The sequence below is a fragment of the Geospiza fortis genome, unplaced genomic scaffold (genome assembly GCF_000277835.1).
Source record: "Geospiza fortis unplaced genomic scaffold, GeoFor_1.0 scaffold346, whole genome shotgun sequence".
Classification (NCBI taxonomy): Eukaryota; Metazoa; Chordata; class Aves; order Passeriformes; family Thraupidae; genus Geospiza; species Geospiza fortis.
The window spans coordinates 3,720,435-3,743,089 of record NW_005054361.1 but is presented as its reverse complement, the minus strand read 5'-3'; the positions used below and the strand labels follow the sequence as shown (position 1 = coordinate 3,743,089).

Below are 22,655 nucleotides of genomic sequence, written 5' to 3'. Positions count from 1 at the left end.
AACAGAATAAACAGATACACTTCTTATATTAGCTTTGAGTTTAAAGATGCTGTTCAATGCTTCTAACTTTTAAAGATGTTTAAGTTTAAAGATGCTTTTAACTTGCATTTTAGGATGGAGAAAACATGCCTGGTTGATAGGAGGCTGCTTATGGCTCCCTTGGTATCCTTTGACACCTCAGTGGGTCTCTGAATCAGACTGTCAGGCCATCTCAGGTGCTTCAAACAGGCAAATCCTTATAACAAAACTGCAAGAAGTTTCACCTGTAAAATAAGGCTTGTGAACAGGCACTGGGATTCTGGTCATTGCAGCAATATGATTGTCATTGAAGGGCAGTTAGCATTGAACCGACTTTTTGTTTCAATCTTTTTTTTTTTTTTGTTTCTTCTTTACATCAGGGCCCAAGAGGACCACAAGGGATCAGAGGACCTCCTGGACCACAAGGCATGCCAGGCCCTCTGGTTAGCTTTAAATAATATACTCCATCTGTACCCTTTAGGGCTTTTCATTATCAATGTTGATGTTGTTCTTATAAAGAGTTTTCAAAAAGCTTATAAAAAGTAGAAACAGGGATTTTTGGTGTAATACTTAAGGAAACTGATTTGCAGTCTCATATGGTAAAATAACAGCCTTGAAAATTAATTTAGGTGTGTGAATAGCAAGTGCTAGGGTGTGATGAGGTTGCAACTATTGAGCTGCTGAACTGTCTGCTGAACTTCTCACTTTTGTGATGCTGTTGATTTTGGGGATTCTTGTTCTGGAATTACACCATTGTAACTCAGGACTGAATGTCCTATGCTGTCAGCCTTGATCATCTGTTTCAGTCAACTCATGATGCTCATGCTTACATAACCAATTATATATGTACATTAATATTTTTTGCACATATGCATGTATTCACTAGCTATCTATGTAGATAGAAAATAACATTTATGTCATACTTGATAACATTTTGAGAATTTTATGGCAGTTGTACAGATAACAGGAAATAAGTAGAATGATATCTTGACCAGTAACTCTAAGTGTGATCCTCAAAAGCCCAATATTTTTACTGATTCTATAGTAATTTCAAGTGGCAATGAATCCTTGAGTACAGTGAGCCCTTGATTTTTTCATTGTTCACCTTTTAACTGTTGCTTCTTATTACAGGGTAGTCTGGGGATGCCTGGTTCACCTGGCTCTGTTGGAAGGTTAGGTGTAAGAGGAGCAAAGGTAAAGATTTTCAAAATATCTAATTGCAGCAATCTAATGGTGTCATTCATTCAAGACTGACCAAAGAAGCATGGACTAACAAAGAGCCAGTTCAGTGCTGTGAAACATGTGCAGAATGTAATGTTTTTAAGATCTTTTTCACTTGCATGGCAAGACAATGATGTACTTAGTGTAATCTTATACGTATCAGAACTACACTAAGATGTTTTTAGTGTTGCCGTGATCACTGTTGTTAATTGCTCTGGTGGCAATGGTTCTGAATGGGACCTGCCTTCTCACAAAATGGAGCAGAAATAAGGCGGTACTGTTCCTTGCGGTTTTTTTATGATTCCTAGAGTCTGTCCAATCCATTGAAAGTACTCACCAGTGAATCATAGAATATCTCATCTTGGAAGGGATCCATGAGGATCATCAAGTCCAACTCCTTGCTTCTTGCTGGACTGCCTAAAACTAAACCATAAAGAGGATCGTTCAGATCTTACTTGAAGTCTGACAGGCTTTGTGCCATGGCCACTTTTCTGGGGAGCCTGTGACCAACACTGTATCAGTGACTTTACCCTTAGGTGAAGAACTATTTCTTAACGTCCAATCTGACCTTCACAGATCAAAGAACCATAGTGCTTATTTTAACTTTGTTTTTCTAAAAATTCCAAACCGATGCAAGGAGCTTTTGCTGTTATGGCGTCTATTTTGGAGGAATGCACGTGTTGAGAAGAACTGAATAAACATGAAGGCAAACAGAAAGGCTTATACTTTATAACAGGTTGCTGACACTAGAGTTCACATATAATAAATGTTATGCTTACTTACCTTTCATTTATGTTTGTTGATATGTGAGATTTTATTTAATAAAAATAACTAAATTTAGATGCTGTTGTATATTTGAATCTAAAAATAACAAATAATACCAGCCAGCTAAGCCTTTCCATCTCTTTCAAGGGTTGTAACCTTTAGTGAAAGAGAGGTATCAGAAGGTCAAAGTGCTGCCATGAAAAGAACCACTGCATGAAAACATAATTAAACAGTCACTAACATGGGGAAGATATATGCGAATTTCCATCATACATTCCATTTTCTCAGTCTGGTTTTGTGCTGTTTAATATTAAGGCCTTTGTTAGAAAAATGTTCAGTTAGAAAGTGAAAACAAAAGTGGAACTGAAGAAAAGAAACCCTGCAAGAAGGCTAAGAGCACAGTGCAGACAGCCTGCCTGAGAAATATCATTTGCTATCAATAGGTGCTTCAGACTGGTAGAGTTTCAGAATATGTCCTGCTACCATTAATATAATTTTTTCCAAACCCCACTCTTTTTTTTTTAAGTTGTAATTATTTATTACAATGGGAGTTTTATTGAACTTTGGAGTTTAGCTGCATGAATGCTCAGCATATTCTGATTTGCCAAGTCCTTTCCAGTTCTACCAGAAACAGTCCATGAAACGTGGTCTGTAATGGAATGCTTTTGCCCAGCATCAAGTAGTCTATAAAATGCATAGGCACGCTTCAGTTTAACAGGCAGGTTTGCATTCCAGAAAGAACAATTCTCCTGAATGAGGCAAAACTAATAGCTTTTGTGTTTCAATTATAACAGGGTGAACCTGGTGACCCTGGAGAGAAGGGCTTAGCTGGGACCCCTGTATTTTAATACCTATCAACCTGATTCAGTAACGTCCATTCCCTTCTATTTTCTCTATTTGATACAATTAAAATTATTTAACTTTTGGTTCTCAGTTTTCTTATAGACACCAGATTTCTTGTGGGTTAGAGATAATATCTTTCCCCTCAAATTCTTTAGAAGAGAGAAATTATGTAAAAGGTAGGGCACACAGTGGAAAGGAACTATGACCTCTATCCTTGTTTTTCCTCTACAGTTTTTGACGTTTTTTGCTAGTGTTTTTAGATTGTGTTTTTATAGCTTGTCCAACTTCATCAGTCTTAGTAGCTTGGGCAAGTCATTGTAATGGGACAATCTTAATTCCAAAATGAAAATGGATATAAACCTAATCTTCTATTAAAAGCTAACTCATAGCATATTTAACCTACACAGGGCATGGATGGCAGAGATGTCTATGGTCCTGAAGGAAGCAAAGGAGCAAAGGTATGTGCTTCAAGTCAGAGAGCCTCTCAGTCTCCATTCTACTGTGTTACCAAACATGATCATCCATATTTGATTAAAAAGAAATGTAAGACATGCAGAGTGCATTTCTAAGGTTCAGTGAGAGGCTCAGGATTAGCACAGTCCTTGTAAGACATTCTTCCATAGGATATTCTTTTGAGGACCAGTCACTCTTACTCTTCCCCCGATATGTGTGTATATTTATGTGGAGGATTGTACTTGCAGTGCACAGTGCTTTCTTCCCACTTCAGCCTGCCAGACTGAACATTGCTATTAGCAAGTGTTGGTGGGCTGGCCACTATGGGCTCTTTTAATTTTTCTTGTTTCAGAGGAAGGATTCCCTAACTACAAAGGTGGGGGTGATACTCTCCAAACATCCTCACTGTTTTCATGCGATTTTTTTTCCTTGTGTTCCTACTGTCAGCAGTAAGATCTGAGGATTAAAGTCTGGATTGTTAAGAAATTCTTATAATTCCATTCACAGTGCTGAAAAAAAAGTAATGAAATGCCTGCTTCTCTAAAATTGTACAAGAATTTGGCTAAAATAAAAAGTATACAAAAAGTATGAGGTCAAAATCATGGTGCCAGTGGATCAGTTCATGAGCAAAGTGGTCAGGATATTGGAAAGAGCTGCAGTTCTCCTTTCAAAGAGTTCATGCAATATTGCAACATTAGTCCTCCCTTGTTGCGTGTGAAACAGAAATGGTCCAGTGAATCTCGCTGGTAGGCCCATCTGTTTCACTCTCCCTTTCTGTGAGAATCAGAGTGCAGCAGAAACCTGCAGAAAAGATATGAAAGGCTTTCTAGGAGCCTCTCCAATAGATGAACTCCTTAAATGGCTTTTTGGTAAAGTGGCTCTTGATACTTCTTATTTTCCAATCTCTTTTCTTACCTTCTTAGCTCTGACAGTTTTCTTTGATGGCAGGGTTTTATAGGTTACACATGTGTTATATGCAAGAGGACAAGGAAATATATAAGTAGTGTGAATTCCAATGTTTAGAAAAGATACACTCCACTTCTGATTGGTTTTTGTGAGAGTCTCCCTATTTCTCATGGGTGAACAAAGAACACACTAGAAACTAAAGTAACAGAAAACAGTTGATGAATTGACTTCTAGTAAGCCAAGGAAATATTATGGTATCATTGTTTAATCTAGGTGGTATAAAATTTTGAAATTACATTTAAACACTGAGTTCTGAATCTGAATTCACCTGCTACATGGGAATTCTTCTGCATATTATTAGGAGACATGAATAAGTTTTGATAAAACACTTACTAGAGAAAAGGAATATTCTTGAAAATTTAGAAACTGATGGAAATTCTTAAAATGCCCTTCCTTTAGATGAACAAGGTATTAATCCAAAATTATGTCATTCGAGACCAGAGTAGCAGCCACTATTGCTTGGACAAGTTGTAAAGCTGAGAATAATTTTGAAATTGTTTTTGGTTTAAAGGCATCAAACACTAACCAGATCACAGAGTTCTAGATTCTTATGAAGTCTTTGTCCTTTCTTTTCATAGGGAGAATCTGGATTCATAGGATATCCTGGTCCAGAGGTATGACTAAATGGGCATGTTTCTTTATTTTTGTCTTGTTTTACATTATTCTTCTTTGTAAGAGGTTGCCTGTGTTTCTGTCTGTCTTCTCCTTTCCAATACATTCTGGATTTCATTTATTTTCAGGGAGAAGAAGGAGATCAGGGCATTCCAGGAGCTGAAGGACCCAAAGGAATTAGGGGTAGACGAGTAAGAATGATAAATCTGCTAACTCTGTGAGAGTTCTAGAAGTAAAACCCTTACACCAAAAGTGGTTTTTATCAAAAGTTTTTTAATTTGTTACCGCTCTGATCTTTTATTGCCATAATTTGGGCAAGAAGTCTTGAGAAAGTGCTGGTCAAAATCTTCAGAAGTGTTAGTTGCTAATAATTGTTAGGAGTGGTAGAGTATCTTTATGAAAATGCAGGATCCAACTCAAAGTATCATTACAGAGGTTTTTTTTTCCTAATGAAGTTTGGTATGTGTGCATGCAGTTATAAAGAATAATATATTGTATTTCTATTTTTAGGGTAATTCTGGCACACCAGGTTCCCTGGGAGATCCAGGTGACAAAGGGCCATCAGGACCTATGGTAATTTTTTTAAAATAAAATTTTTATTTAAAAAAAAATCACCCTTAATTGTTCTTAAAATTACTATTAGATTAATGGAATATCTAATTGTGTTTCACATGGTAAACTATGTTTAATCAGCCTGTGGATGTGTGTGCACAGGAGCACCTGCTGCTGGAAATGAAACTGCAACAATACAATGCTGGCCAGAATTTCTTCCACAGTATTTGGTATTTTCTTCAGGCTGTGTGCATATCTAATTAAAAGAACAGGGAATACTGAAATATAGAACTGAATAGGTCTGCTGAATGCCAATGTTTTTTTTTTATTTAAAAAGAAAAGCCAGGTAAAATGAAACTTGCAGTTACAGGCACTTACTTAAATCTTAAATTGACTATAACCTGTTTATCCATAATACAACCAGATGTCTTGATGTACTTTCCAGTGTCTGTGTTCTGCATTTTAAACAACAAAATGTTTTATTCTCTATCTAAGCAGGTGAAAGGATTGTGGATTTCAATAGGATTTAGGACTAACCCTTTAAGTAGTTAGGAAAATCCCTGTATGTGTCTATCTTTATCCTGCAGCAATTCTGAAAATTAGCTCCCTAGTGACCAGAAACAATCCCTACTGTTAATGATTTTCTTGTTAAACTTTCTTAAGCTTACTCCTTCAATTTAAATGCGGAACATTGTTGGTAATACTGTCTTTACCTGAATAATATGGATCACAGGATGTGTGTAACTTAGTAAACATTTTTTTCCCTTCTCATTACACTGTACTGGTTAATGAATGTACCTGTCCCAATTTATTCTATGATGCTGGGCACAAGAATGGTTAAGAGTGCCAGCTGGTGCACATTTCCCTCTCTGCTGCTTGGCCACTCACAAAATTTACAGATAGATGTTGTGAGTTGATGAGCCACAGATGTGGGCCTTGCCAGTCCATGGTCCAAGAAATCTTCAGAGATATTTCAAATTCAAGATCTCCTCTTCAGGTGAGAATAGAGCTTGAGATGTATGGGCTTGGTGGGGTTATTGCTGTAGCAGTGCATCAGTGAAATGAGAAAGTGAGAACCCTGTAAGAAGTGGAAGAGATAGGAATGCAGGAAGAGGTACAGGTAGCAGACAGAGCCAGCCAAAATAGGCTTATTTTACCCATCCTTGGTGGTTTGATTATCCATATGTGTCGAGTCTGCACAGCTCAGTCATCACCCTGACCTGCTGTCAGTAGCATTCTTTAGGACCCAGGCAATTCACAGTTAGCTTTTGCTGATGAGTACCAAAGAACATAGACATGCTGGGAAACATAAGAAGAAGAAGGCATGGAATGGCAGTGATGGTGCTAGCAGCAAGACAGCAGAGGAGGTGAGGAAGGCATCTCAGGCAGGTGGAGGAATGGAAGGTTAACTGAAAGGGGAAAGAACAAATATGGAGACAGGGCTGTAATTTGGAGATGTAAGGAGGTATACAATTTTGGTAAATTGTAGTGTTATGGTAGAGAGAGGGTGAGGAAAAGAAGTGGGATGGGGAATTCCATTTTTTCTGCTGTATCTCATTGCAGGTCCATGGGAGTAAGGGAAATTTTTCAATAGTCTTCTTACGCATCTGAAATGCACACATGATGACTAGTCAAGCTCTCTTGAAAATTAGTTATTTTAACTATATTTCATTCCTGTTATGAAGATTAAACAACACTTTTATTTTGAAAAAAAAATGCTTGGAGTGCTGTTGTTTTTCTACAGCTCCCAAGAGAAAGTTGCAGAGTAGGCAAAGGTGTGATGATGTGTGTATGGTCTGCAGGATCTTTCAAGGTAGAACTGTGGGGATTGTAATGTGCAAGAGGAGAGGGAAAGCTTGTCACACACCAGATGTTAGAAAATATGTGAAGTGCAAATAACAGAAGTATAGCACAGAAACTGCTGTTTATAAGGGAACCCAATTCTGAATTATACTGCTCCCCAAGAGCAACAAGTATTGAACATTTAACAACCATTAAGGAAAATGGACTGAGAAGTAAATCTGACAAGTAGCCTGCAGCTCTGAGCAGGTCCACAGAAATCTATGCAGGGAACTGCTGTCTCCTCTCAAATTCATAAATGATTGCTGGGAAACAGTTTGCCTGCATTTTCTTTGGGCTACAGAGTAACACATGGGAATACATTAGCAGGGTCTGATTTTTTGGGCTTATGTTTAATTTGTTTCAGGGTGCCAAGGGACCAGTGGGCACCATTTTAATGGAAGTAAGTAATCACCTTACAGCTAACTATACTGCATGGAATTATCTAGTTTAGTTTCTATCGATAATCACTAACAGCAATGAGCATGGTTAGCTGTTATAAAATAGTATCTTTTCCATGTGCTTGTCAGAGTGTGCAGTGGGTTCTTCCATTCTGCAAGCAACCAAGGAATGAGAAACATTTATGCATGTGGATTAACACCATGTTCAAACTTTTACAAACTATTGGAAAATTAATATTAATTTCTCTGTTTCTTCACTCATATCAGTTTACACAATAGCTCATGTTAGGGTTACTATTTCCCTTCTTGTAAAGGAAGGCTTTTCTTCAGCAACAGTTATTTTCACTGGGAATTATAGTGCAGGACTTCTTCAGAATCCTAATCCTATGTAAAAAGAGCACTTCTGAGTAAAGGTTTCATTAATCCTTGCATGGATGACAACCTGCAGGCAGTACTATTGCAGGTGTGTTCTGTGTCCAAGAGGACATCTCTCCTCCTTCATGGACTTCTCACTTCCTATGTGAGTCACTATTGGAATGCCCATTGTTTATGGAAGTGCCATTAACTGATGACATCTTAGACCAGTTTATTACAAAATAAAGAATGGACGGCACTAATTCATAAAGAATTTAATGATAGTTTTAATGCTTCAGAACATCATTAAATGCCAACAGAGCACGTCTAAAAAATGTGCCTAGTTTCTGCGACAAGGGGAGAGAGTTCCTGTACTATCTGTTATAAAAAGGGACTGGACTCTGGGATTCTGGATTTATTGTAATGAAAGTTATTATAGGAGCTGGGATACAACCTTCAGCTCAAACCAGCAGTAAGATTACCAGTCTGGGGTGGTCTGGGATATGCCATTAATTCCTTTTTTTAAATTTTGAACCTGCAGCCTTGTGAACTTGTGAATTTTACCCGAAAAAACTGCCGTAAGTGGGGAACATCTTCTTTTACCTCTGATTTCACCTAGTTACTCTTCCTGAATGGAATAGCCTTCATTGGAAACCCTAAAAAACTGGTAGTTTTTATCTGGGTTCAGTTTGACTGGTAGTTGTTAGTTGTAAGGGGTTTCAGCAGGTGTATGAAGCAGACTTATGCTTTTTGCTTATTTTTCCTATCTGTTTATAACAAAAATTCTAACAAATATATCTTCCTCATTAAAGATTAAACAAATCTTTGGCATTATGCCAACACCCTTTGGGGTGCTCTCTGAGAAAAGACAGTGTTTGTGTATCAGCTGTCCCCCAGATTAGGTGTGTTCATTCTCAGATATATGTGGTCAGCAGAGCCCAGGACAATTTTAAAAATTCTTATCCAGTAAAACTGCACTATTTTGGCTATTTGATTGTAAAAGAGGAATGTAGTCTTGCACTGACAGACTGTCAGTTGTCTGAACTTTGGCCAGGCTCCTCATTGAAAGCTAGTGAATAAGTTACTATTTTAATGCATATTAGTCCTAAATAATTTAATTGCTCTCCCTCTCTTCCTTCCAGCATGCTCATCAGGTAAGCCCATCTGGTCTCTGAATATCAATTCTTTTATAGATTTTAAGAAGAAACTAACAACGTTTGAGTTGTGAAAAAGTTCTCATGTAACTTTTCTGCTTCGATATACAGACACATGCCCAGCTTATCCAACTGAAGTGGTTTTTGCCTTGGATATGTCTGATGATGTTACACCAGCTGCATTTGAAAGAATGAGGAACATTGTTATGTTATTGCTGAAGACCATTAAGATCAGTGAAAGCAATTGCCCAACAGGTGCTCGTGTGTCTGTTGTTTCTTTCAATACCAACATGCACTACCTCATCCGATTCTCTGAATACCAAAAGAACAACTTGCTGCTACAAGCCATCCAAAGAATTCCACTAGCGAGATCCAGTGGAAAACGAAATATTGGAGCAGCCATGAGATTTGTTGCAAGAAATGTCTTCAAACGTGTTCGTCAGGGCATCCTCACAAGAAAAGTTGCCCTATTTTTTGCCAACGGTCCATCGCAGGATGATGTTGCCATCAGCACAGCTGTGCTTGAGTTGAGTGCCTTGGATATCACTCCAGTGGTTATTGCCTTCAGTGAGGTGCCAAATGTCAGACGTGCTTTCTCTGTAAGTAGAGCCTATTGAAAACTGAGTCAGTCATCCACTTGCTGAGTATCTGCTAGGATTTGAGTGAATCCTGTTCTCAAGCCTAAGTCCTACAGGAACTGTCCAATCCCTTACTAGAAAGGGGTACATTAAAGGTTAATGTACCTTTTTTAACAAAGCAGCAGTGATTCACTGGACCATAGTGATCACCATCTGGCCTTTCTCTGAACATGAATTATTAATGTCTTGTGATTTTAGGGAAAACCAGAGAATTTCGATAATGTTTTGTTAATTTCACTTTTTTACCTATGCCTTTATATTTCTGAAGTTCTAACAAGTAATAAAAATTTAACTAACAAACTCTGGCCCTAGTTTCTAGAAAAGTTAGTAGAAGGCTTCAAGCATGCCTTCTGTTTTTTCAAAAGCAAATTAAATTAGCAAATCCCCTCTTGATATCTTTATTGCCATTTGTACAGGAGAAAATTATGAAATTTTGTTTTAAAATATGAGTTCATCTAAAAGATAGTAAAAAAAATTAACAGTCCATTTTAAAAGGTACAAAAGGAAAGTAATTCTGTATTTGTTTAAGGTTTCATAATATAGATTGCATGTTCTCTGTCTTTTGAATTTGTTTTAATATCATCTGTGCTCAGTTTTAACTTTTTCAAAGTAAAATTCATTCCAGCTGCTGTTTCTTCAAAATTGTCTTTCTAAAAGGAAATATGTTTACTTTTGTGTGATAAAAAGTGCAAAACTTGGAGTTTAAGTTCTGATCTAGCAACATCTAAGTCAGTCCTTTATTATTTATGCCACATTTATTCTCATGCAGCCTCATATTTATTAGTTGATTCATGTATTTTTCTGACTAAATGATAATTTAGCAGAATGAAAAATTTCTGCTGACACATGAGAAGGAAACTTATGGTTTATTGCCTGGGTTGTTCCACAGGATAAACCGGAGCAAGAATCAGTATTTTCTTTACTTAGTATAAGCAGATTACAACTCTGAATGCATGTGATGACATCTGGTGACTTTACATAAATCTGTCTTCAGAGTAGAAGAGTTTAAAAGAGCTGCTTAGCAGGGGAAGGGCAAAAAATTCACTTCCCAGCACTCCTTTAAGTTTACAGTGATGGCAAGGCAACCAACCTCACCACCACCCCCAAGTAAATACAACTGCCCTTTTCCTTTCAGATGGAGTTCTGCCCTTGCAGTTGAGAGGTGGTGTAATCTCTATAATCCTGCCAGTCTGTAGCCACAGATACTTACTGGCTTTACTTTGCTTCAGGAGCTTCAGTTTAGAGACCACATGCAGCCATTGCCAATTCTAATTCCCTTGAAGAGTTCTATCTGTAACATTCTTTACAGATGTTAATCAGAAATTAATTGTGTGGTCTGTAACACACAAAGCCAAAGTTTAATGCAAAGAAATAATTATTTATTTGCTTACCATTATAGCTTATTCATATATGTTAATTACCTGCAATACTGTGATATTTTAGAGCCATTTTTATTTTAGTCCACAAGGAAATGCTTTTCCATTGGATCACATCTGGATGGGGTTGAGGGGTGGTCAGTGAAATTGTAGAATGTTGGAGCATATTCAGAGTTCCTCAAGCATTTCTGTGGTCAAATCTTCTGTCGCGGGGCACTAAGTCCCAGCTGGGTGGTAACAGGGGGGTGACAGAGCCCCCGTTCAAGCTCTGCAGAATCCCAACTCCCAATGGAGGTTGGGCACAGGAACAAAAGGGCAGCAGCACGGGCCCTGGGGTGGAACTGGGGTAACTTTATTCGATAGTAAAACTCCCCGAGTCCGGGATCCCAGGACCCTGAACTGAGGGCAGACAATAGTTTATAAATGGTGGGAGGTCTCAGGGAAGGATACAGTCTTTAACTAATCGGGAGAACTGGGGGTGGAACACAAGGCAGGGAATACAATGTGTAAACCAAGGAAGGATTTCAAGGGAGGAAAACAGTTTAAGTAAACTAATGGGGTTTCAAAGGATACAAAACTGGCAGGGGAGTTTCTAAAGGGAAGGGCAGGTTTGGGGAGGGATTGACCTTTAATGGAAAGAGGAGTAAGGAAGGTTCTGGGGAAAGAGATTAACAACTGGGAAGGGGAGGGGGTTTGAAACTTGGCAGGGAGTAGCTAGGTAACAGACAAAGAAACTGGCACTTAACTGAACTGAATAACAATGAGGGAGAAAGTCAAATATTAGAAATGTAAGATACAAAATGGGAGGCTTGTGCCACTCCAAAAACAGGGGGAGGACAATACAGAGGGATTGCAAAACTACAAATTAAACAGTGAACATGCCAAATAAAGAAAACGCACTGCAACAATCTTCCACTGTGAAAGATTGTCTTTCTTCATATATCCTCAGGAAGCACATAGGTCACTCTCATGCTAGAACTTTCTAATGCTAGAATTTTCCCTCCTAGAAATCATATTCACTCTTTGTCCCAGAAAAAGCTGAGATATCATGCCCTTTTCTCTGTAGAAAAATAGCACCCTATTAAGAAAAGAAAAAAGTGATGATTCTTCCCTGGCAGAAAAAAAAGAAAAAAGAGAGTCTTCATTTATTTTGCCTTTCTTCTTAATGTTGCTTTTGTGTCTGCTTTAAAACACAGATTGATGACACAAGAAGATTTCAGTTATTTGTTTGGGAAAGACAACAAGATGAAAATTTGGAGAGCATCACATATTGTACACTGTGCTTTGGTAAGATTTTTCAAACTGCATCTGTTGTATTGGTCTATTTACCATTTCAATAACAAATTCTACAGCTTTTTTTTTTTTTTTTTTTGCAATGTGGTGGTGGGGAATTTTTCTGGTACACTTTAAACACACCTGTGCTTAAATATGAAAGAAAAATATTAATGAAGAATGCACTGGTCAGAATCCTACTGCCATAAATGGCTCTACAAGGAGTTTGTAGAGATGTGCTGAGAACTGTATGGTTGGTTGCATGGAGCAACTCAGCCCAGCTCTGCAGGCAATAGGGATGTCTGAGCTTTCCCATTCCAGGATGGCTACAAGACAGTGCTATGGCTGTTTCTTATAATTTCCAAGAGAAACTTCACTCCTTTACAGAGGAAACTTTACTCCTTTTTCTGTCTCTGACATTCCAGCCAGTTGAACCCTTCTGCAACTGGGCCTTCTTACCCTCTGTGACAGATCATTTTGTGGTTACAGAATACCACTGCTGAGAAGTTACAATTTTAACTTCCTCTTCAGTGGATGGTAAGAAATAGAATCTCAAAATCACAAAAGCTGTTTAATTAATTTCTGTCTCAGCCATGTGAAATGGATTTTTGTGTTTAGCATTTCCTCATTAACAGAAATGCACTTAAAATAGCAATAAGATTTTGGGAAGGCAGGCTCATTTGCTGTAAATTCTATGCTGTGAGAGGGGGAGAAGCTACCAAATGATAATATGTCAAAATGTTGAACAATGATCTGAGACGAAAAAATAGAGTTTGATTCTGTGTCCTTTACAATGTTCAGATGTCAACAGAAGAAGATTTCTCCAGGGAACTGTTATCTATGAAATTTTTTCTTATGAATGTTTTTCTGCTCTCATGCATGAACAATTTCCCCTGGTACCTCAAAACCTTCTTCAGCAAGGCTCATCTGTTGTTCCTTACTAGAACAAAAATATTTCAAGCTCCTGTTAAAAATGGAAGTAGGGGTTTAGAAAAGTCCTTGCCTTTTGCCCAGGCCTCTGGCAGCAGGCAATAGCTTTATTGAGGTGGCCAGCACCCCAAAACCCCTCTCATTCACAAGTTCTTTAATAATGGCTGATTTGGTCTATTATAGAATGAATTATTTAATTAATAGATGGAAAACTAAGAGACATAAGACTTAAACCAAACTAATACTACACAGGAATAAGGATAAAAAGAGAAACTGCTAGTAGATATATACAGCATGAAGTTAAAGATACCTATTAATGTTACAGCTAATGAAGAAATAATATAACTTCAATGGGTTCAATGTATCTTACCATCCAATAGCTGGTGGGGCACATACACATCGAGATCCTTTCCCTCAATCCCCAAGGAAGTAACCACAGAACCTGCATCCAGGCTCTGGGGAGAGAGAGGTCTCCCACAGTTTCAGGGTGTGTTTGTAGAAGGCTTCTCTGCCTCTGTGATAACTCTGTGTCTTTTATAGTTTGTTAAACAGTGTCTTTCGGTCAAGAATATTTCCTTTATCTCTTCCCACATCTGCTCTCCAGACTAAGTTGTTGATTCTTAGCTGAGGTCTGAGTGCTTTTGGAGCCAGACATAACCCCTTGCTGGGCCTTTCAGCCTCTAAGTTATCTCTTTATGGACCAATTCTCTGTGGAAGAGAGGAGGGTTGTAGAAATCCTGCTGCAGCTCCCAAATTGATTAGAGGTTTTTTTGTTTGTTTTGTTTGTTTGTTTGTTTTTGGTTGGTTGTTTGGGGTTTTTGTTTGTTTTTCTTTTTTTAGATCAAAGTTTAGGAAAAATAAAAAAAGCTTTTGTAGTGGGTTGACCCTGTCTGGATACCAGACACTCCCTTCACAGCTGGGCAGGGGATAAGGAGATAAAGACAGAGAGATCACTCATCAAATCCTGCCATGGGCAGAACAAACTTGAATTACAAATATTAATTGAATTTATTACTAACAAAACAAAAAGTAGGCTAACAAAAAGTAAAATTAGACCTTAAAACCACCTTTCCCCCCACTCCCTCCTTCTCAGCTCTACCATCTCCCTACCAGCAGCATATGGAGATGGGAAATGGGGGTTATGGTCAGTTCATCACACATTGTTTCTGCCACTGCTCAGGGAGAGAATGGGGTCCCACCCATGGGAGATAGTTCTTCATGAACTTCTCCAACAGGAGTCCATCCCAGGAGTAACAGTTCTCTGCAAACTGGTGCAATGTGAATTCATCCCACGGGCCCCAGTCCTCTCCAAACTGCTGCAGAATGGGTCACTCTTCCATGGCGTCCAGTCCTTCAGGCACAGGGTCACAAGTATTGCCAGAAAACCTGCTGCAGCCTGGGCTCCTCTCTCCATGGGTCTGCAGGTCCCTGCCAGGAGCCTACTCCAGCATGGGCCTCCCACAGGTTCACAGCCTCCTCTCAGGCATCCACCTGCTCTAGCGTGGGGTTCATCCACAAACTGTGATTAGATCTCTGCATCCCCGTGGATCTCCATGGGCTGCAGGGGCACAGCTGCCTGAGCATAGTCTTCACTGGGGGCTGCAAGGGAATCTCTGCTCCAGTACTGGGAGCCTCCCCTCCTTCTCCACTAACCTTAGTGTCTGCATGGTTGTTTCTTTCGCATATTTTCGCTCTGTTTTTCTATGGCCGCAATTAAATCTGCACAATAACATTTTTTGTCTTCTTCTTAAAGATGCTGTCACAGAGGCATGTCCACCATTTCTAATCGGCTTGACCAGTAGCATATCTCTTGGAGCTAGCTGGCATTGGCTCTGCTGGACATGGGGGAAGCTTCAATCAGCTTTTTACAGAAGCCACCCCTGCAGTGCCCCCCACTACCAAAACTTGGCCATACAAACCTAATACAGATCTACAGGACTGTGTGAATTTTTTATAAATCATTGCTTTTGTTGTATTGTTAAATAGTTCACTGCCTATTGGGTCTTCCTCTTTAGATAAATGCAATCCAAGAACCAACTGTGAGGTGCCTTTTTCTCCCCTGGTTCAGATGGATATGGATATAACTTACATCATGGACAGCTCTCGCAGCATTAGCATGGAAGAGTTTCAGAGAGCTAAAGACTTTGTGAGCAACATGGTGGATCAGTTTGTCGTTTCCTCTCAGCCAAATGAATCATATGGAGGCATCAGAGTGGCACTGGTGCAGCAGGCTCCCAGGGGCTTCCTGCCTGACAGAAACCAGACACCTGTGGCCTTGGAGTTTGACCTAGTCACATACAGCAATAAAGATTTGATGAAGAAACACATCCAAGAGTCTGTTCACCAGCTGGAAGGGCCATCAGCCATTGCTTCTGCTCTGCAGTGGACAGTTGAAAATGTATTCTTTAAAGCCCCCAGACAAAGAAAACACAGGGTCATATTTACAATAGTTGGAAGCAAAACAAGCACATGGGACAGAGAAAGGCTGAGAGAGATCTCACTCGGAGCCAAGTGCCAAGGGTTCACCTTATTCACTCTTGCACTTGGCAGTGATGTGAATGACAATCAGGTGATGGAACTGTCAAGCTCCCCCACAGATCAGCACTCAGTGACATTGGGCGGGTTTTCCACCCTGGAGATGGCGTATGCTTCGAGGTTTAGCAGGGCATTCCTAAATCTTCTACAACGTAAGTATCACACAGCAGCATTTGCTTCACTTGTGGAAAAAAAGATAAATGTTGTGTAGAAAAGTGTAGTCAGTGCATATGTGCTATTATTCAGTTCCTGGTCATAACTTTGCTGCTAATCATTCATGATTAGTTTACCTCAGATGCTGGACATTAATAAAAGTGCCAGTAATGACAGAACAGCATTCTATTCTAAAGAAGTCTTTTTCCCTAACTTCTTATTTAATGTGTAGCTTTGAGTACTTCACTTTCAGTAAAGACAGATCATTCTTCAGGTAAGAGAACACTGGCATGTTCCTGATTTAGGCCCACATTTCTCCTCAGACCATTGGCAAGTCCAGATCTACTGAGCTGTTTATACCTATTTAGGCTTTGGGGCAGGTACAAGATAAATATTTTGCACATTTGACCTTAACCTCTCTACAGAGAAGAGACAGGACTTACTTTTCAAGACACATCCATGAAGATGCTTAGTCTTAGATGCTTTGACATGGAAACAAGAGAATAGCAAAAAGGAAATTGCCACTTATTTTAAATCCTCATCATAAGCATATGCTTGGAGATGTCAAAGTTTCTATGGAAGGATAAATAGTGTATTAAAGAGTAAGACAAAATATAAAAGATAGGTTCAAGAGTCATTCTCATCTATCTGATCTCTATAATATTTTTAATTTTTCTGGGCATAGTGTCAGTCACTCTGGATATAGTGTGTTACTTATTGAAAGATGTAAGCTCTAGTTCACAAAAACAGCCATGTGGTGGTTTTTATTAATCCTACTTTCAAGGACTTTGAAACTCACTCCTACCACCTGTGCTTTCTCACAGAAGAAATCAACAGTTATCCTTCACCTGAACTTCAAGAAGAGTGTGAAAACTTAGATCGGGGAGACATACAACAGGAAGCATCCATGACTGAAAGGTTGGAAATTGCCTATTTAACTTCTTGAGTGCATACCTCTGAATGTAAGCTGTATCCCTTTGGGTTAGTTTTTACATTCAAAGTAGTTATAACAGAAATAGGATTGGGGTCAAAAGTTTTTTTTTCATGTTTTTCAGAAGGAATGAACCAGATGCATTTTCTAAGGTCATATTGGTGCTTAAATTTTTCCTCCCCTCTCTCCTTGGAATGGAATGGCTTCCTGGAATGGCTGAAAGTGGTTCCAGTCAAGTTTTAGAAGACATGGAAAAAAATGAAAGTAGAGTCATGAAGAATATGAAAGAGAACACCAAAGAACCTGTATACACGGTGCCAGAAATGAGAGATGATTATGAGGAGAATGAGTATTTCACAGACGAAAATGCTAAAAGGGAAAAGCCTCAAGAGTGTGGAAAAGCTCAGGAGAAGAACAAGAAAAACTTAGAGACAACAGCAGAAACTAGAGGTGGCTGTAATGATTATGGTATGATTTTAGAATATGAAAATCTTTTTTAATTTAGTAAAAAGACTGAACTGTGAAGGACCCAATTGAAAATTTTTACAAGATGAGGAATTTCCAGCTACATTTTTCCAAAGGTTTAAGTCATCATATGTTAGTATTTAATCCAAACTTATATAGTAGTTAAAGACTGAACTACAGGTGTCATTATAACTTCAGTTTTGACTTATAACTTTTTGTAATAATATCATATAAGGTTCTAATCCCCCTTACTAATATAGCTGATAATTTTAAAATCCCCAAGATGCTCTGTAATTAGTGAGTTACTCCTGCTGCTAATTTAGCTCAACATGGAGGAACTAATTATATTTCTGCTACAGTCTGTTCCTGTAGGAAGAACAGGATCAATCAGCAGAGGTATCAAACTATATGTTCTTCATGTTTTTAACTGTATTTCCTAATGATGCATTTTTCATTGCAGATTTGCCATTAGATATAGGCATGTGAAGCTGATTGTGAGATTATTTGGCACCAACGTTCTTGTAACACTATTAAGTGAATTTTATGTTTAAACTACATTTAGAGAGAATTTATGTGAAAATAAATGAAAAGGTGTCTGCATAGATTTGGATGTGGTAGTTCATTTCTACAGATGTTATCCCTTCACTTTTCATCCCTCTCCACTCAAGAATGGCTCTGAAATTGTAGCCTCATTCATGATGAGAGAGGATCAGTATCAGGAAGTTTTGTTACTGTTTATAATTTACTAATAAAATATTTCCTTTGATGAAGTAGTCATGGTCACTGCATTTAAGTAAGAAACTACCTAAGCCACTTATGAGAGCAGTATGAACTGCCTTCTCCAATCCTATATTTTGATTAGTGACCCAACAGTTTACTTCTAAAAATAGGTAGCCCAGTTCCAGAACTTGCCTTTGAGAGATGTACTTTGTGCTCATCTCTTTCTTGAGATTTTTTGCTTTTCAGTTGCTTAGGAGAAGGTTATGTAATTTTAAATCTTTAAGTTGCATCATTGTATTTCTTCATTTCTCAGTTCTTCCTCTTTAATATTGTACTGACAAAAAAGTCTAGAGCTGCCTTTCTGTCTTCTTTTGAGTAACTCTGAGTTTACATTGGTGAAAGATCATTAGAGCTGTTCTAACCGAATACCAGAATGCTACTAAGTATGCTTCTCTCACCTACTTTGCTGATTTATGCTATTTAAATCTGTAATACTCTTGGATTTGGCTAAGAGACTACCATGGATAGTTTAACAACCTATGTATACTAATTTATGAAATTTTATTGATGGATACCAGTATAAGAAGTTGGAATATAGAAAAGAGGAATTATGAAAAAGTTTATTCTCCTAGTTTCTATGGACCAGGTGTAATTATTTTACAATCATTAAAAAAACTTTTTGTTAGAAAACTATACACCTTTTAGGAGTCCTTCTGTTATGGCAATGAAAAATCTAGTTTCAGACATTCTTTCTGGGCAAAGCAGTCATAAAAAGAGGGTTTTCACACTGTCACTGTGGAGTTATAGATGAATACTTAGTGAATCTGTGTAAGACCTTGAACATTGGCTACTCCTTTTGTCTGACAGTTTGCACTGAACATTATTTTTCCTTGAATTTACAATGCTGAGAAGGGTGGATTTTATTTTCATTAAATCTGTCTTTTATTTCCCTTTTCCAGATGCATGTGACCTTGTTCAAGATAGTGGAGAATGTCAGAATTACATTTTGAAGTGGTACTACAACAAAGAGCAGAAAATGTGTGGTCAGTTCTGGTATGGGGGCTGTGGAGGCAATAAAAATAGATTTGAAACGCAAGAAGAATGTGGATTCTTGTGTATAGAATCCTCCTAGTGCAGAGATACTTAAATTAACTCTTCAGTTAAACACTATCAGGTTGATGTGAAAAAGGCATTCAAAGAGGAAGCTTTACATACCCACTCAGCTCCCATGTTTCAGTTGAAAGAAATACTTGATTATAAAATTATTATCTGGTGATGTAATTGTGAAAATAAAACTTAGCTATTTCTCCACTGATCTAACATGTTGAATATTGAGAAACTCTTGTTAGCCAACGGTGCACTTGAAAGGCATAAAAGTGTTGAAACCTGACTTTCTTCCATAAGTACCAAAATGTGCACTTTCTGAATATACTGCATCAAACAAAGCAGTGCCTCAGAGATTTACATGAAATAGTATTAGATGCAAGACACTGACATCAAAATGTTTTGATATGTTTGCTTACATTTATCCTGCTTGTAGAAAATACCAGAAAGCATTTAGATCTCAAATGACAGAATTCGTAGAACTTAATTCTCTTAAAGGGTTTAAAAGATGTATTACCATAGCATCATTCTTGGCTTCTTTTTTTGTTTTCTTTTTTTTTTAATGAGTAATCCAATGTGTGAATAAAATCAATCATTCTCAAATTATTTACTTCTGCTGTTAGTTCTTAAAGCAGATGTAAGTGTATTCTCATGGTGTGGCTTCCTATTGGTAAATAAGAATTGGTCCCCTGTCCTTGTTACCAGATATTAGACAAGTGCTTTTATTTTAGAGCATTAGATTTTCATGGCTGCTCTCAAGTGAAAGAAAAAATCCTGAGGACATCTGATTGAGGATAGTAAATGCAGTGCCCTGCAGAAGGGTAGGACTTAGCTGAGCTTTCATACTCTGACGACTTACCCAAATTCTGTTGTTGCCCATTTTATTGCTGTAGAAGTCATGGTGCATTTAATTTTGTCACGACAGGCCATTCTGCAGAGGTAGCTGTACTTACCTGGCATTTTGTTCTTCTGTGGATTCACTTACAAGATACAAGAATTGATCTAGCAGCATCTTTCTATATGCTCCCTTGGAAAAAAAAAAAAAGATTGAACTGGAAGCAAAACTGCAAAAATTATGCAGAAATTGTCTCTTACTTGTGACAGTGGTCATAAGGGTTCTTGATTTGGGGAAGAGACAAGAACGTTGACTCCATGTTCAGAAGACTTGATTTATTATTTTATGATATATATATATATTACATTATAACTATAGTAAAAGAAAAGGAAGGAAAGGTTTCCAGAAGCTAGCTAAGCTAAGAACAGAATAGAAAGAATGATAACAAAGGCAGCTGTCTCGGACTCTGTCCGAGAGAGCTTGGTCCTTGATTGGCCATTAATTATAAACATCCAAGATGGGCCAATCCAGATGGACCTGTTGCATTCCACAGCAGCAGATAACCTATTGTTTACATCTCGTTGCTGAAACTTCTCAGCTTGCAGGAAAAATCCTAAGAAAGGATTTTTCATAAAAGAAATGTCTGCAACACTTACTGAAGAAAAAAAGGGAAATAATGACGTATATTCCATGTATGAAGATAGATGCCACTGGATATAAATAATATGTGCCAGCTTTCCTTAAATAAAATTTTAAATTTGCCTTTGAAAATATAGACTTTGCTGATTCAGAGGAATCACATACAAAACAGTGAGCAAAATGGCAGGGCTGGTTATAAAACTGACTCTATGGAAGGAAGGTCTTGTCCACTTGTAGAGGAAATCAGCAGGGAATTTTATGAATGAAGTAATTCTGGTGCCACTGCTCAGTGACACTGGACCAGACATGCTGAACTTCCATATGAACTGCAGTCAAAGGCAGCCAAGTGCTGTGCCACACTTAACACTGCCAATGCCTTTTCCTCAGCCCCTTTGGTGGCAGAGTGCAGGGCACATTTGGCTTCTGTTTGGAGGGATCATTGTACACCTGAAATCAACTGCCGCAGGGTGGGAACAAAGCCCTACTGCCATGGACTGATCCAGACTACACTGGAACGGGGTGAAGATCCAGAACACCTGCAATACATTGATGATACCATTGTGTAGGGCAATACAGCAAAAAAAAAGGTTTTGAGAAAGGGAAGGAAATAGTCAAAATCCTTTTGAAAGCCAGTTTTGCCATAAAACAAAATAGAGTGACGGGACCTGCACAGGAGATCCAGATTTTTAGGTGCTTCTCCTGGCATCCTTGTTACCTGTGTTGGATTGGATGTTCCTCTGCACATCATGCAGCTAATGCTACATGGAGTAAGTGGATCACACTGATCATGTAATGAGTTCAAACAAGAAACCCCAGTCATTCAGGAATCTTGGGAGTGATCATGAGCTGGCCAGAAGGCAAAGATTTTGGAATGTCACCTGAGGAGGAGGTAGCACATGCTGATAATACCCCACTAAATAATAAATCAGCAGAATGCAAGAAGCAATGTGCCTTGTTTACTGCTGGATCCTGCCATCGTGTGGGAAGGCATCAGATATGGAAAGCCACTGTTTGGAGTCCCCTTCTACAAGCCACAGAAACTACTAAAGGAGAAGTTGAATCGAGTCAATTTGCAGAGGCCAAAGCCATCCAGCTGGCTTTAGTTGAGTACTGCTGTTGAGTAGGAAAAGTAGTCAACATTTTATATTGATTTCTGGATGCTAGCAAGTGCCCTGTGGTCCTGGCTACAGCAATGGAAGCAGGATGACTGGCAGCAAAGGGCTAAGCCCATCAGGGCTGCCACATTGTGGTAAAACATCGCTGCCTCTGTGGAGAATCTGATTGTGGAGGTATATCACGTAGATGCTCATGTTATGCAAGAGTCAGGCCACTGAAGTACATAAAAATAACCAGCAGCTGCCAAGACTGAAGTGGTGCAGGTGGATTTGGATTGAAAATGTAAACATGAGTTATTACTATCTCAGTGGAGCCATGATACCTTGGGCCACCAAGGAAGAGATGCAGCATATAGGTGGGCTCATGGCTGAGGAGTGGACTTAGACAGAGACATTATCCATGGATGTGAAAAATGCACTGCAATTAAGCAAACCAGGCTGTTGAAACCTCTTTGGTACAGAGGACAGTGACTGAAATGTAAGTATGAGGACGCGTGGCAGATTGACTATATCACACTCCTGCAAATGTGTGATGGCAAGAGCCATGTGCTTAAAATGGTGGTAGCAACCACCAGATGGCTGGAAACATACCCTGTGCTCCATGCCACTGCCCATCCTGAGCCTTGAAAAGCAAGTCTTATGAGACAGAGTGCTCCAGAAAGAAATGAATCCTTGGAACTCATTTCCTAAACAATCTCGTAGACACTTGGGACAAAGAACATGGCATTTGAGTGGGTGTATCACATTCTTGATCATGCCTCTGG

The 22,655-nt window shown here is 38.6% G+C and overlaps 1 protein-coding gene across 1 annotated transcript in view; it reads left to right on the top strand.

Moving 5' to 3' along the window:
* Positions 1 to 20,403, top strand: part of COL6A6 (collagen type VI alpha 6 chain) — a 43,568-nt gene extending 23,165 nt beyond the window's left edge. Inside the window, 17 exon segments of the mRNA XM_031059387.1 lie at positions 399 to 461; positions 1,150 to 1,212; positions 2,799 to 2,843; positions 3,237 to 3,305; positions 4,845 to 4,880; positions 5,007 to 5,069; positions 5,389 to 5,451; positions 7,637 to 7,672; positions 8,566 to 8,602; positions 9,167 to 9,178; positions 9,290 to 9,777; positions 12,389 to 12,479; positions 15,410 to 16,081; positions 16,907 to 17,044; positions 17,251 to 17,481; positions 19,158 to 19,241; positions 20,228 to 20,403. Coding sequence (XP_030915247.1) covers positions 399 to 461; positions 1,150 to 1,212; positions 2,799 to 2,843; positions 3,237 to 3,305; positions 4,845 to 4,880; positions 5,007 to 5,069; positions 5,389 to 5,451; positions 7,637 to 7,672; positions 8,566 to 8,602; positions 9,167 to 9,178; positions 9,290 to 9,777; positions 12,389 to 12,479; positions 15,410 to 16,081; positions 16,907 to 17,044; positions 17,251 to 17,481; positions 19,158 to 19,241; positions 20,228 to 20,403 — 2,367 coding nt within the window.
* The last annotated feature ends 2,252 nt before the right edge of the window (positions 20,404 to 22,655 follow it).